The sequence below is a fragment of the Anopheles bellator genome, chromosome 2, assembly GCF_943735745.2.
Source record: "Anopheles bellator chromosome 2, idAnoBellAS_SP24_06.2, whole genome shotgun sequence".
NCBI classification, from domain to species: Eukaryota; Metazoa; Arthropoda; class Insecta; order Diptera; family Culicidae; genus Anopheles; species Anopheles bellator.
In genome coordinates this window covers 18,581,503-18,595,353 of record NC_071286.1, presented here as the reverse complement: position 1 = coordinate 18,595,353, position 13,851 = coordinate 18,581,503, and the positions used below count along the sequence as shown (strand labels likewise).

At 55.4% G+C, this 13,851-nt stretch overlaps 2 protein-coding genes across 3 annotated transcripts; one reads left to right on the top strand and one right to left on the bottom strand.

Annotated features, from left to right (window-relative positions):
* The first annotated feature begins 520 nt into the window (after window positions 1-520).
* Window positions 521-2,232, top strand: LOC131212757 (putative ankyrin repeat protein RF_0381). Its single transcript, XM_058206758.1, is given in 2 exon segments — window positions 521-697; window positions 699-2,232. Coding segments are annotated over 2 exon segments (915 nt in total). The 3' UTR covers window positions 1,437-2,232.
* Window positions 2,029-13,738, bottom strand: LOC131212756 (protein Skeletor, isoforms B/C). Of its 2 annotated transcripts, XM_058206756.1 has the most exons (9): window positions 13,259-13,738; window positions 8,322-8,477; window positions 7,884-8,231; window positions 7,544-7,803; window positions 5,676-5,775; window positions 4,900-5,604; window positions 4,643-4,836; window positions 3,955-4,564; window positions 2,029-3,885 (listed from the first exon to the last, which is right to left on the bottom strand). In XM_058206756.1, the coding sequence occupies exons 1-9, from the start codon at window positions 13,332-13,334 to the stop codon at window positions 2,300-2,302; spliced, it is 4,035 nt and encodes a 1,344-aa protein (XP_058062739.1). In that variant the 5' UTR covers window positions 13,335-13,738; the 3' UTR covers window positions 2,029-2,299. The 2 variants fall into 2 exon arrangements, with proteins under 2 accessions (XP_058062739.1, XP_058062740.1); XM_058206757.1 differs by lacking the exons at window positions 2,029-3,885; window positions 3,955-4,564; window positions 4,643-4,836; window positions 4,900-5,604; window positions 5,676-5,775 and adding an exon at window positions 6,589-7,061.
* Window positions 13,739-13,851: the final 113 nt, after the last annotated feature.

Genomic DNA, 13,851 nt, shown 5'->3' with positions numbered 1-13,851 from the left:
CCCCCGGCAAACTGTGTCGTGCAGACCACGGCGGGAGGAGCCCGGGCATATCCTTCACGCTCCAGCGGTGCATGGAATCTCGGATCTCGGGGACCGAAAATAAGTGGAAACGCTGGGCGGGGTGGGCAGTTCTGTTGTAGAAGTTCCTGACGGTCGGACCGCTGATCCACTTGACACCCCTTTTAGCGGCGATGCCGGCGAAACCGTGATGCCAAGCGGAAGAATATTGATTTAAGGGTATGGTAAATAATTTACACTCCATTTGCTCCTGCCGGCCGAGAGATCGGAAGCAGGAAGGCCCCCCTCCCCCCAGAACAACCATTTCCTGTCCACCAATTTCCTGAACTCCTGAATCCACTCGAGCGGAGCTATCAAGCTCGCGCTCGGTATCGCGCACTAGATGGCGCTCCCTAACCAACCGAAATTTGAATTGTTTCGGGGCGCGCACGCGTCACTAGCCGTTAGCTACGCCGTAGTGCCATTATATCGACCAAACGGAAATCGTGTTAAACGCAAAACGATGCCTGCCAAGGTGCTGGCCGCGGACGATTGGTTCGAGGTGTCCCTCGTCAAGCAAACCACTTCAACGATCACCTTCCGGTGGACGTTCCGCAACCCGCTCGATGTGCTTTACGACCTGTTCAAGATCGAGAAGTGCTACAGCGTGAAGCGCGACCGATGGCAAACGGTGCACTGGAGGCACGGCGGCCACCTTGACGGTGCGTAACCTGGAGCAGAACCTGTGCTACTCGTTCCGGGCCAGCGTCCTCCATCAGCCGACGGATGGGGCCTTTCAGTACGTCTACCAGTCGCCCATCTTCAAGGCCTGCACCTGCACCCTGCCGAACGTGGGAACGATGGGTATCTACAGGGCGGTGAAGAAGTGTCAACCAACTCTCGTCCGACGGTTGCTGTACGCGGCCCCCGAGCTCGTTAACGTCCCGGTACACGGTGAAACCTTCCTCTACCTGGCAGTCCGCAGTGGCAGTTTGGAGCTGGTAAATGCTCTGCTCGATTCCGGCGCGAACATCGATCTCGGCGTGCCGGACACGAACGTCACGCCACTGCACCTGGCAGTGTACGGGCGCAACCTGACGATCCTGCGACACCTCATCGAGCGGGGCGCCAATCTGCATGCCCAGAACTGCGTCGGAATGGGCATCGGCCACTACGCTATCGACACGGACGATCTGGCGATGGTAAAGTACGTACTCGGGCAGGGCATTAGTCTGGAGACGCGCGATCGGTGGTGCCACTGGACGCTGATCTTTCGGGCGCTGTATATGGGCGCATCGGTGGATATCGTGCGTCACCTGCTGGAGCGCAAGTGCCGGTTGAAGGTGAAGGATCGGTTGCGGCTCACGCCGCTCTACTACGCTAACATGCTGGGCCAGGAGGAGATCATTCGATTGCTGCGCCGTCGGTTGAAGATTTAACGGAGAACAAGGCCAGCTTTCAAAGACATTCGCAGACTGATGAGTAACGTACTCCGCAATTATATAAGCCAAGAACTGAAGACGATTCATCGCTTTTCAACAATCCGCTGGAAAGTTTGATGTTCGGCACTACCAGATACCCGAGGGCATTAACAAAAAGTACTTTTTTCAATATTGAAACTATTCGAGAGACTGATTGAGTCCCATATTCTGTCTGTTGCTAACGCGATGGATTGAAGCTAGGATCACTACTAGGGTCCCTACTAGGGTGTGGTTGTAGTTATATAGTTTAGTTTAATACCAAAAGCCAGTTCCAACGACCCAAATGAAATGCCGCTGACGAATTCTTGAACAAACTAATAAAGTGATGAAGGAATAAAAGTTCCATTGGGGGGCCCTAGATAGAGTAGAAGATGATGCTTTCGTACTTCCGGTCAATGGAACGTTCGAAGAAGAAATGTGTTTGAAAGATGGATCGTGTAATTTATTACATGACCATTACCTTTCGTTTAAACTATAGCCTTCACAGACCTTTTCTGAACCCCAGGTGGAACCCAACACGATGGACGACTTGTATGTGAAGGATATCCATCTTTATTTACAATTCACAAGATATTTCGAGTCTACACTCGAGCACGCAGAAACATACTCGAAGCTAAGCGCGTCCGATAGACTCCGTTTTTGCGTCAGGCCTAACCTACGAACGGTCCTATAACCTCCCAGAATGGATTTCACTGTCAATCGATGTTTTGCCTGTGTTTGTGTGCATCTGTGTGGGTTGTTTTAAATAAAATTATAAGCCTAAAGTAATCGTACCGCTAATACTGCCTACCGCCCCGATGACGGGAACCGTTCAGTGGCGTTCACCGAACCAGAAGCGCAGGAACGACGGCCAGCAGAGCACCGGCGAGCATCGCCCTGCAGCTGGCGCCACTGGCTGGGACCATCGGAGGCTGCCAGCCGTCATCGTGGCTGTCTCCGTGATGGTCCGGGTGGTGGTGCGGTGATCGTTTGCTACGGGCGTTGCGCCCCTCCTCCGAGCTGTCATCTCGATTGCTCGGCTTCACGATGGACAGCTTGGTCGAGATCGGCTTATCGGCCGCTTGCTGTTGCTGTTCGCCACTGCTCGCCATCCCGTCCAGCGGACTGATACCACCCGGTAGCAGTGGATTCGCGTACTCGGAAACCGGGGCCGGAACAGCGGCCACACCACGCGTTCCGTAGATGGCGACCGTGTCCGGCGCAAGGTAGTCCGCTATCGGTGGAACCTCCCCTCGGAATGGTCCGAACTGGGGAACCTCACGAACCAGTTGCTCCGTCTTGGAACCGCCAGACGGTGGCAAGGGTTCGGTGTGGGACGATTCGGAAGGACCGTTCAGCAGCGAGACATCGAGCACGGCCTTTCCATCGAAGGACACCACCGATCCATCGGTCCCGATCGGGGGCAAGTAGTACGGGTCCACTCGCTCATTGGCAGCCGCCAGTGTGTCTCGATCATCCACCACGTCGGCTGTTTCGTCTGGCAGGATCTCCACGTTGCGCCGTGTACTGCCGGTGGTTCCCGTTCCGGCCGGCTTCACGTGCGCCATTGCCATACTGTCCAGTGGCGACGGTATGAACATCGGCTCGAACGTCTGCTTGACCGGTTCGTCCTGATCGTGAATCATCAGGGCGTCGCTTTCGATCGCCTCATCAATATCATCATCCTGACGCCGCAGGAATCCGTGCGCCCGATTGTCCTCGAACTCGGCATCATAGTCATCCTTCCGGCGGTAGATCGGCTTAAAGCCGCTCTCAACCACCACCGAGCTCGGCATAAATCCATGGTTGGCGGCCAAGCCGTCGTACGATACCTTCTGCTCGGGCACATCGGAGAACGGAATCTTGAAGATCGGCTTGATGTTCGGTTTCAGCGAGTCCTTCACCGGCTTACCGGTGTGCCGTATCGGAAGTGTGATCGGCACCGGTTCGTTCTTCTTCAGGTTCACCGTCATCAGGTGGGGCGGCATGTCGGGCATGGTGAACGGGGGCCCTGCCGGTGAAGATCCCTGAAGCCCGCCGCCATGGCCGATCGGTTTCGGTGGCTTACCGACCAGCATCTCTACCGTCGGCTTCCGATACGGAGCCTTTATCTCGGACGGTTCACCCAGCAGCAGTATCGGAGCAATCGCCTTAATCGGCATCTTGTTCTTGGTGACAAACGGACGCATCAACGGAGCCACCGGCTTCTGGTAGTGGTTCACGATCATCGAGGGCTGCGGAATGACAAAGGGACGCGTTGGGCGACCACCACCCTGCAGCTGCAGTGGGCGTCGCTCCATGCCGATCGGTCGGCGTACGGGAAGCTTCACGGGTCGGAACATAGGGCCACTATTCGGGGGGCGCAGATAGACCGGCAGTCCGGAAGACGACAGGATCGGTTTCACCGATCCCGGGTACGGTCCAGGTCCTGGGAATCGGTGACCACCGGGACCCGGTGGTCCCGGTGGACCAGGAGGGCCGTGTGGCCCGTGCACACCATGGACCACCACCGTCTGGTTACCGGCGATCGTCTGGTTGGCCTTTAGCTTCTCCTCCAACTCTTCCGCCGCCCGGATACCGTCCTCGATGATGCGCGTCATTTCCGGGTGCTCCTCCAGATTAATGTCGTACTGGTCCGGTTTCGTGTCCGGGTTCATCTTGTGGTGCTTGATCAAATCCATCTCGTGCTTTTGCAGAAAGTTCTCGTGCTGCTGCAGGAAGTTGTCGGCCGGCAGAACCTTCGACTCGTGGCGGATCGATTCCTCCGCCGAGATACCCTCGCTCGGCTCGGCGTACACCTCGTCAATCTCACTCGGCTGCGCAACGTCGCACGAATCTAGCACGTTGATGCGCCAGCCCAGGTAACGGTGACTGTAGCACTGATAGTACACCGTATCCGGGGTGTCCGCATCCGGCGTCCAGGTGATGATGCCCGGTTCACCACTGTCACACTTTAGCGTCAGACTCCGTTGATAAGCTCCAAACGACGGGTACTCGTCCGCCGGTGGACCATCCTGATTGGGGGTCCAGTTGCACAGACGACCCACGCCGGTCGGCATCAGCTTCCCGCTGCGACTACGATGGACACCGGCAAAGATGCGTATGTTCTGTGGAAACCCCTCGTGTGAACAAGTTTCCTAAGAATTGTCAGGCGCGATGGCGCGATGGCGCGATGGCGCACTTACCTTGCGATCCTCTTCCGGTTGATGCTCGTATCCGCCAACTGGATCGTCGGTGATGTAGAACGGGTGGTACTTGGCCGGCACGTTCGGATCCAGGCCGCCCTCCACCACGAAAGTGTACGTTTTGCCTCGTACCACGTTGACCTCCGGAATCAGCAGCCCGTTGATGTACCACGAGATACCCCAGCCCACGTGCCCTGAGGAAGTTGACCAAGTTAGTGATCGAGTACCACAAAGTGGCTCTTATGCCGCACACCTACCTGTGATCGCCGGGTATCCGTGCTTGCCACCGGTCGGGCCCAGTTGAGCGTAGAACACCCCGTCCTCCGGCTCGTAGCACTGGATCGGGGGAATCTCCCAAGCATCCGGTTTCGCCGGTGGTCGTGCCGTGGCCGGACGCGACGGATTTCGCTGTGGCATACCGTTGGGTGCGTCCTCACGTCGATTGCCCGTGGCCGCCGGATAGTTCTGAGCCAGTTTCTGTGGCACCTGTCCATTCAGTCGATCCGACTGCTGCTTCTGGTCCGTCTCGGGCGTCGGACAGTTCCAGTACGGTTGGCGCCCAAAGTCGATCACTTTGTTGCCCTTCAGGTAGTGCGAGTGGTACGACACCTCGTACCGTTGGTTCAGCGGTCCCACCGCCCAAACGATCGCTTGCGAAGCGTTCGTGAAGATCGGAAGATCCAGATGATCCGATGCCCGCAGCGGCCGTTGATAGGTGACGATCGAGTACCCGTTAACCATGGCCGCGTTGAGCAACCGGATCGAGTTACTGTTTTCATTGATACGCGTATCGGGACAGCTACCACGGGATCCCGAGCATTGCGACTTGGCATCGAGGTAGTAATCCTGCGCAAAGCCCTTACCGGTCGACTTATCGACCCAAACGACCGCGACGTCCGCACCGACCATCTGACTTTGCTGGGGATTCGGTGACACGCCGAAAGACATGTACTCACCGTCATCTAGGAAACAGTTTTAGAATAATAGAACAGTTTTACAGCGCCGGCTGGTCGTTTGGACATTAAACTCTTACCTAGTTTGGCAACCAACTGCACGACCACACTCTCACCGGCGACGGCCCAACGGACTTCGAACGACAGCTCCTCCAGCAGCACTTCACAGTTCAGTTTCGACTTGAGGATACAATTTGTAGGCATTGGTTTTGGGAGACACAATAGAAAAGGAAACGCATGTTAATTTCCGTACATTTTACTTCCGGTACACGAAAGGGCAGCCATTCAATCGAACCAAGCGCTACTGCGTCAAGCGTTACCTCGCGCATAGTTTGCCCAGAAGCGTTACAATCCAGTGGCAGTAATGGCGCGGTAATTACGGCGTCCTCCACCCTCTGCCGACATCGGCCTAGCCTACTACTAGCCGTACTATAGCTACACAAAGAGGCTACTATTTACACTATGCCGGTTCGCTGCACCACGCATTATACAACTAATTAAATCATCTTCCGAAAGGCTTCATACTTACGCCCGCGCGCACCAGCGACTGATAACAACCGTTGGAGTTCGCTGATCGATCTGCGCCGATCGCCAGTTTCACTGCCGGCTGCCAGTTGCGTGCTAATAACACTCGAATGCAAGCAATTATTTACAAAACAATGCAAAACACACTAACGCCCGGCGGCCAGCATTCCAATCCGCTCCGGAGCGCACCGGTGCGCGGCGAGCCTGGGAGTGTTGCTGGACCGGTGTATGACGGCCCCGGCACCGGCCAACGGGATTAGTTAATTGCCGCACCCGCGTATTTGAGGTCCCCCAAACCGAGCTGCAAATTACACAAACTAGTTCACTGACAGTTCGGGCGAATTGAACAAATTAAACAAAGCAAGCGCCGGACAGAAGACACGATTATGAGGTGGTTTGCTTCCAGGATATATCTGCTCTGCTTTTATTACGCTATTAACGCTCCGATGGCGTACAAACGGTGCACTGTGACGGCAGCTACGAGTGGCGAGTACAAGATTGAGGGGCTGTCACAAATGGTAGTAAGTACCGGGTTGCTCTGAGCTTGGTCATAAGTCTGATCTTTATTTCCTCCTACAGGGTACAGTTGTTGGTTGCGTTTAGGTTACGTGCTGATGCTATTGGAACATTCACGGAATGGAGACAATTTTGGGCCAGGCGGAGGCTAATGTAATACAATCGAAACACTCCTAATGTACACTTAACTAGTACAATAGTCAAACTAAACAGAACCTCGATTGACTTACGCCAAATACGGAGAGTGCTGCAGGTAATTTTACAGGATTATAGAGCGCCGTAACGACACGTTGTGGTCGCGGCGGGTGAAAAAGGGCATTAAATAGTCTTAAACCTACAGCCTAGGACGTACGGCCCACCCCCCACCGAGGGGTGGTAGGAATCTACCAGTTTTGATAGTTTGTTTGCTGATCACTACGCGATCGCTGTAAACGAAAGCAGAATGGGAAGACACAGAACGACATTAAGAACGGGGCCTTCTAGAGTGATGAAAGTGTCGGCGAATGAAAGGAGGATCGCGAATGGCGAAACAGAGAATGGAGTGTGGTCTGCACGTTGAGCAACTGAAACGGGACACGGCTTAATGGGCGTGGAAGTTACTAGAGTGTTACACGAGTGTTTGTGAGTATGGTGCTAGCGGTGCTGGCAGTGCAGGGTGAATCTGCCCCCCGCGGGTTACCCCGAATATGGTACATGTGAGGTGCCGAGGATGATCGGTGAGTGGTAAGTGTGAGCGAGTGAGCCATTTCCGGTGAGCCCGAGGCGTTAGAGATGCTGCGCGGGCCACTTGCCACTAGAATAGCAGCGACCCGACGTAGTCCAGTAGCCCACCGGAGCTACCGTTACCGGAGGCGGATGGGCGGTGGGTGGTTTTGCGTCGCTTGCTGCCACCGGCACCAGTAGTTACCTGCGGACTGATGCCCAACATTTTCAGCGACGGCGGCACGTTGATCTGGTCCGGGATGCGCACGTGCCCAAAGTCCACGGTGAACGCCTCGCACCACACGCCAAAGTGGCCGATGTCGAACACGGTCAGATCGCCCGGCAGGGTCAGCACGATCGTCTTCTTGTCGTACCGCCGGAGCGGCGTCTCCTTACCGTTCTCGTCCGGTATCCGAATACCCTGCGAGGTCGGCGTCGGTCCACGGCCCACCCAGAACTTGGCATCTACGAGAACGGGTACGTGTTCCCCCATTGAATCCAGTTCCAAGATCTGATCTCTGTTGCGAAAAGACGCCGGAACTTACCAGGAGCTTCACCATCGTAGCTAAAGTTCGGTATGAGTAGCGTTTGCGCATCGACGATCACGATGTTGTCCGAAGCAACGTCATGCACGCCGCCCAGACCCGCGATCTTGGTCGGTCGCGGAAAGTCCAGCTCGTTGCGGATCTGCACGTCTCCAAAGTTGACCGAAAAGTCATCGCACCACACCGAAAACCAACGGATGTCGCGCAGCGTTTTGCCCTCCGGCAGCGATAGGGTGATGTCCTCGTTGCGATACTTCCGCAGCACACCAGTTCGACCCCGTTCGTCGCGTAGCCGGTAGGCGCCCTTGTTGCTCGGGGCTCGCGTATTACCGACGTAGAAATAGGCCGCTGGGCATTGGATGAAATGGAATTCTTAGTTCGGGGCCACGAGTATATGGGCGAGTATCACGTCTGGGAAGCCGAGGGAGCACTACTTACCGGGGCCTTCGCCATCGTAGTTGAAGTTCTTCAGGAAGAGGGTACGCGCGTCGACCGCGTACACCGAACCAGACACTCCGTGGTGCAGCTCGGTAAGATCGGCGATCTTGGTACCGTAGTATCCCTGTAGTCCGTTGGCTCGACCCGCCACAAGACCTGCAACACGCGGTAGATTGGTTAATAACCACGAACGAACCACGTCTATCTCCATTACTTGCAGGCCGACGGCTTGAGTAACCGCCATTAATGTTGGCCTCTGAACCCAACGCTCATTCCCGATTCAACCGGTTCCAGGGCAGCAGAGAAAAACTCTTGTCTTTATTTAATTGGATTTTCCCTTTCGTTTTATGTTTGCTGACACTGACACACCAGCCTAAGGCAAATCCCGAGGACCCCGAAGACGCCCGGATTTGAAGCGAACCCCCAAATACTCCCGGCGCGAGAAGGATCGCATGCCGCCAGTCGCCACATTCTTCTCCAGGCCCTGTGTGGTCCCGGAGTACCGGAAAGAAAGCAAATTACTTTCGTTTGGCTTTCTCGAAACGGGGCTTCGACAGACAGAGAGACACTCATAGACCGACAGAGAGAAGATTAATTTGTTTGGTGACGTTCGGGTGACAGTGTTTCGAGCGGGTTTTTGATTGAAGCGCGTAGTTGAAGGGTTTTTTTTTGTCGGCCTAGCCTAGTACACTAGTCCCCCGCGCGCGCGACACCCGTCCCGGCCGCCGTCAGTCGTTTGATTGATTGTGTTTAAGGTATCCCCGGGCTACTAATGGTACTTGGCGAGGAATTTCCTATCGCCAAGGGCGCCATACAGCCGCCGACAGATGGCGGCGACAACCAGGAAGGTAATTAGCGTCCGGGTCCGGTCGGAATCTGGCGGAAGGCCGGGCGTGTGAAAACTTTCTTCTGCTCCGACCGACCTGGCCGATGAAAGAAAGCAAAAGTGATATTCGCCGCGCGGGTCGCAAGGTTGGTCGAATTCTTCCCCCTAACGGCCAATCACTCATCCATCATCCGCAGCTCCAGGTCGATGCATTCCCCCTCGGCATCGAGGTTTCGCCTGTTTTTAGTACCTTTCGCGTTTCGAGTGCTCATTATAGGTGAAAGTCCAGCTGGACATCTGACGGTGACGGTGGTCCATTGACCTTATCGGTGCAGCAGCCGTCGGGTTTTCGATGCTTTATGGCCCGAGCCGTCCTGCGCATACTTTCAAGGCCGATACCGCTCGCTCTCTGGGGAGCCTCACTTTGCATGGCATGGCAAAGAGCAATCGATGCACACGGTTCAGGTCGCGAGGACGCTTACCTCATCCGCCGAGGTTCGCGACGCTCGAAATGGCGAACGAAAAAGAGGATAGGGGAAAAAAACACGACACGGCAACGCGGTCGATTGCGACACGGTCATAAACGTTACGCAACGGAGGCACGCTTTATTGGTGCGCTCTCGGTCCTGTGTGCGCGGAAGGAGAACTTAAAGGTCCCCCGCTCAAAACCGAACCGCAGCTTGCCGATCGATCGCCCCGATAGCGCCACGGATCCGGTGTGGTCCAGTGGACGTGACGGCGGATTACCATATCGCTGGGTGGCGTAGAACCTCGCGCTGGTCAGTGATGTAATAGGTGATGCTTCCCGGTTTCGAGCGATCGCGAACTTGATTAGCGATCGTAAGCGTAGCGAAGGATCACAGGAATCGTTATGAACCGGTTATGATTACAGTGCACCGAAATATGCTTTTCAAAGTGTCAGGAATCGGCCATTGCACCTAGGGGCATCTATTGGAAGTTACTGACGGTCTTAGCGCTTTGCAGGCACTTAGCACATAACATAGGTCGGCATGTTTGCCCTTTCCAGACCCTACACCGAACATGCTGGCATCAAACCCGAGCACCGGCGTAGCGCCTTCTACCCCCGTGCCTCGCCGGAGCCTATTATTGATAGGATAACGATCTTGGGTTTGATAGATCGTCCAGGCTTTATTGGCACACAACAAGGAGGCAAAGCAATAAACAGTACCACTTTATAGCCCGTCCGCGTTGCCTAGCGACAACGAAGGCTTCTCCGAAGAAAAAAGGGGAGAGAGAGAGAGCTACAAAGCCTAATGGGTAGTTAGAAAAACAACCCACCGTCAGCCACGGCACAGGCCAAGTACCAAGATGTGCCCCCAGTGTCCCCACTTTGATGTGAAAGCGAAAGGAACCTTTGTCAACCGTTTTTTTTTGTTTGCCGCAATGTGACACGCAAAACACATTTCGGCGGCCGTGGTATTGATTTGCTGGTGGCCACGTTTTTATTGCTTCTCCTGTCGGACGGAAAGGCAGCGGGCCTTTGGATGGATGTGCGTTGCGTTGTGTGGAGAATGGTGGCAATAAAAGGTGATAAAAAAGGGAAAGGAAGCCGCAGACACAGACTTGAAGCTGGCCACCCATTAAAGCCGAGAGTCCGAGAGAGAGAGAGAGACCCGACACGGAGATCTTGAGGCGACCAGCAGCCAGGTCGCATCCTTCGCAATACACTCCCGTGGACCCGTGGACCTTAATTGATGAGCAGATCTGTCAAACACGTTCCCTGTTTCGGTCCCAGCCAAAGCCCATCTGTTTCACAGTCCGACGTGTGGTGCTTTCGGCTCAAACGGGACGGCTCCAGCAATGGTTGTGGTTGGCCTTTGATCATCACGGTTCTACGGTGCGAAACTGACCGGTGATCGGTGCGAACGGCCGCTAATTTCTCACGGCTTGCGATGCGATCGTGTTAAGGTACTGGGCGATCGGGGCTGAGAGAGGAGCCCACAGCAAACAAAAACCCACCACCACTGTATTTGCATAATCGTTTTAACCTTTGATAAATAGCAGCACTTGCCCCTACGAACGGTGTCGAACGGACTCCGTGCGCCGTGCCATTCTCTCCCAGCATCTCCGTTCGGAGGTTGCGAAGACTCGCTCGAAGATGCACAATTAATTTGCCTTTTGCACACGGGGGTTAGACACCTTGCCAGCGCCAGTGCTTGTTTGACAGGTTTTGACACACTCTTTCGTTGAGCCCATCCACGGCCACATTCGCGAACATCTTCCTCTCAGAAAAGCCGCTCGTCCATGGTTTGAAGTTCACGGATACTGCGCCTTCGCGGCGTCACGGTCGAGAAGGATCTCGATCTGTTGCGAAACTCCAGCCCAGTGGTCCAGACTTAAAAATAGGAGATTCTCTAGCAGATTGTGACTAAAAATACAGAACTCATTCAGTCGTTACTATCCATACACTAACGATGACTCCAAACGATGATCCCTGGCAGGCCGTCCGGCCAGTTCACATATTTCGTTTAGTTCCAATTTTCGGTTCCGCCTGGACCGTTTTGTCTGTGACCGTGTGTTGCTGGCTGTATGACTTATTAATCACTGTTATTAAACGCTGGCACTGGCGCCGAACCAATCTGGCCTCGTTACGGCTGCCCCGCGTCGCACACCCAGGGGGTTGGACGAACGGTGACGAGTTTCGCTAGTTTTTTTTTTTTTTTGGTTTTATGGAACAATTTCTCCGGAGGAGAAAATGAAAAGCGCTCCATCTTGATGCGCGAACGGTACGAAGAAAGTCACAAAACGGTCATATTTAACACCGCCGCCAAGGTTAGCCGAACTGTCGTTGCCCGTCGGCGGCGGGGGCTCCCACACACACCACATGTGGCACGCTCCAGATCACCCAGCGGCGAAGGCGAAGAGCCACGAGAGAGCCCACTCCGAGGAGGCATTAATTGCGAAAAGCTTCACCACCGAAACCACCAAAGCCGCACGGGCCACAGTGCGGCGCTAATGGAAACAACAACATCCGTCCGAACGCCGCGCCAGATTTGGGTCGAAATTTCCCTTTTTCGGAATGGTTAGTTACGGCTTAGCGAGCGCCCGGGAAGTCTAACCTGGCGCGTGTGTAGTTATTCAAATCATTTCACGGTCAACCGGGCGGTGATATGGTCAAGTTAAAAACGGCGACCGGTAACGGTTGGACTTCCTAGGAAGGAGCACAAAATCGAGGCCGAGGATGGCCCAGCAGAAGTCGTCGAGCCGTCGGCCTCGTCTGCAGTGGAGCCTGCGACAGACCGAGAACGCAAGATGGGCTGATCCCCGTGGGACCACACGGCGGCCGAGAGAGCGAACCACGGAGTGCCGGGCGTGAAAGCAAACCGGGAAAGGAGGTAACCCGGGACCGATTAACTAGTTTCCTGGTGGTGAGTTGGCGAACGAGAGCCGCGCCAGCAGCAGCAGGCAGACGGAAAGAGAGAAGCGGACCAAAAGTTGGCCACCAGCACGGCGGTGCTCGATATACCGGGCCCCGGCCCGGAATCGATGTCTAGCATATTTGGGTCTGCTGGGGCTGCGGTTGGTAAATTTTGTACTCACTCTCGTACCACCACGGTACTAATTATGATCCGGGGCGCGTGGCGTGCAGAAATGTACGCGCGAGGAAGTCCAGCGTGCGGGGCGGGCCCCTGACCCCGGTCGGAGGGGGGCCCCGATACCCGATCGAAGTAGGAAAGGAGCACAAGGCAATTTGCGCCACACAAGCACCGGATAAGACCGAAGCCTTCATCGCGGACCGCGGATGGCGCTGAACCTCAGCTGCACCCGGACTACAATGGGACTACTCCACTTGTAACACATTTCATCGAACCTGGAACACCGGGAAAGGAGGTTTCGGGAGGCCGGGCGAACTGCGCAGAACACTCCCCGCAGTGTCGCTCCACGCCACGCCACCAAGCGGGCCACAATTGACCTAAAAACCGAACCCGCCTTTCATTTCGGCTGCAAGCGACCGGTAATGATCAAATTTCTGGGGGGACCGCAACTCCGGCCCAAAGTCCAAAGTACGGAAAGGCAAAGTGGGGTTTTGGGAGTAGGTTTACGGTGGGTCAGACGGGAAGCATCCCTGCATCACGTGGCAGAAACTTACAGATCGTTGCGAGTGCTACGGACCCGACGATCACTCTCGATCGCTGCCCGGCCCGGCTGGACAGCATCGGCCACATCTTCACGGACGGACGGGCTTTCGTAACGGGTCCTGGATCGGGACCGCTCCGCAGTACTTCCACTTTCAGGTTATCAGGCGTGGGACCTCGGTGTCGGTCGCCCGGGTTTTGGTTTGTATGTCACAGACACGGGTGGGCACACTTGGTATGTTGTGGATGCTGCTGCTGCGTTCACCACATACCCTGCAACGGGGACAACGGGGAACCGGAGTCCCGTTTTCGTGTGGGTAAACTACTTCACTTTCCGTTCACAGCGCGCGCACTCGACACCAGCCGGAGAGCTCTTCTTGCAGAGTCCCGTTTCTCCGGGAAGATCCACGCACACACACGCACACACGGACCGTTGCTATCACTGCTTTTCCAGAGGCCTCCAACGTTTCGCTTACACACCGGGACGGTTTGCGAGATCACCTGCGCGGCCAAAAGCTCGAGCCCAACTAAAGCCCGGCGCCTTCGGTCCGTAAGTATAAGTATGTACCGGAGAGCGCGCCGCTCTCGGATCGATCGAGACGGGTTT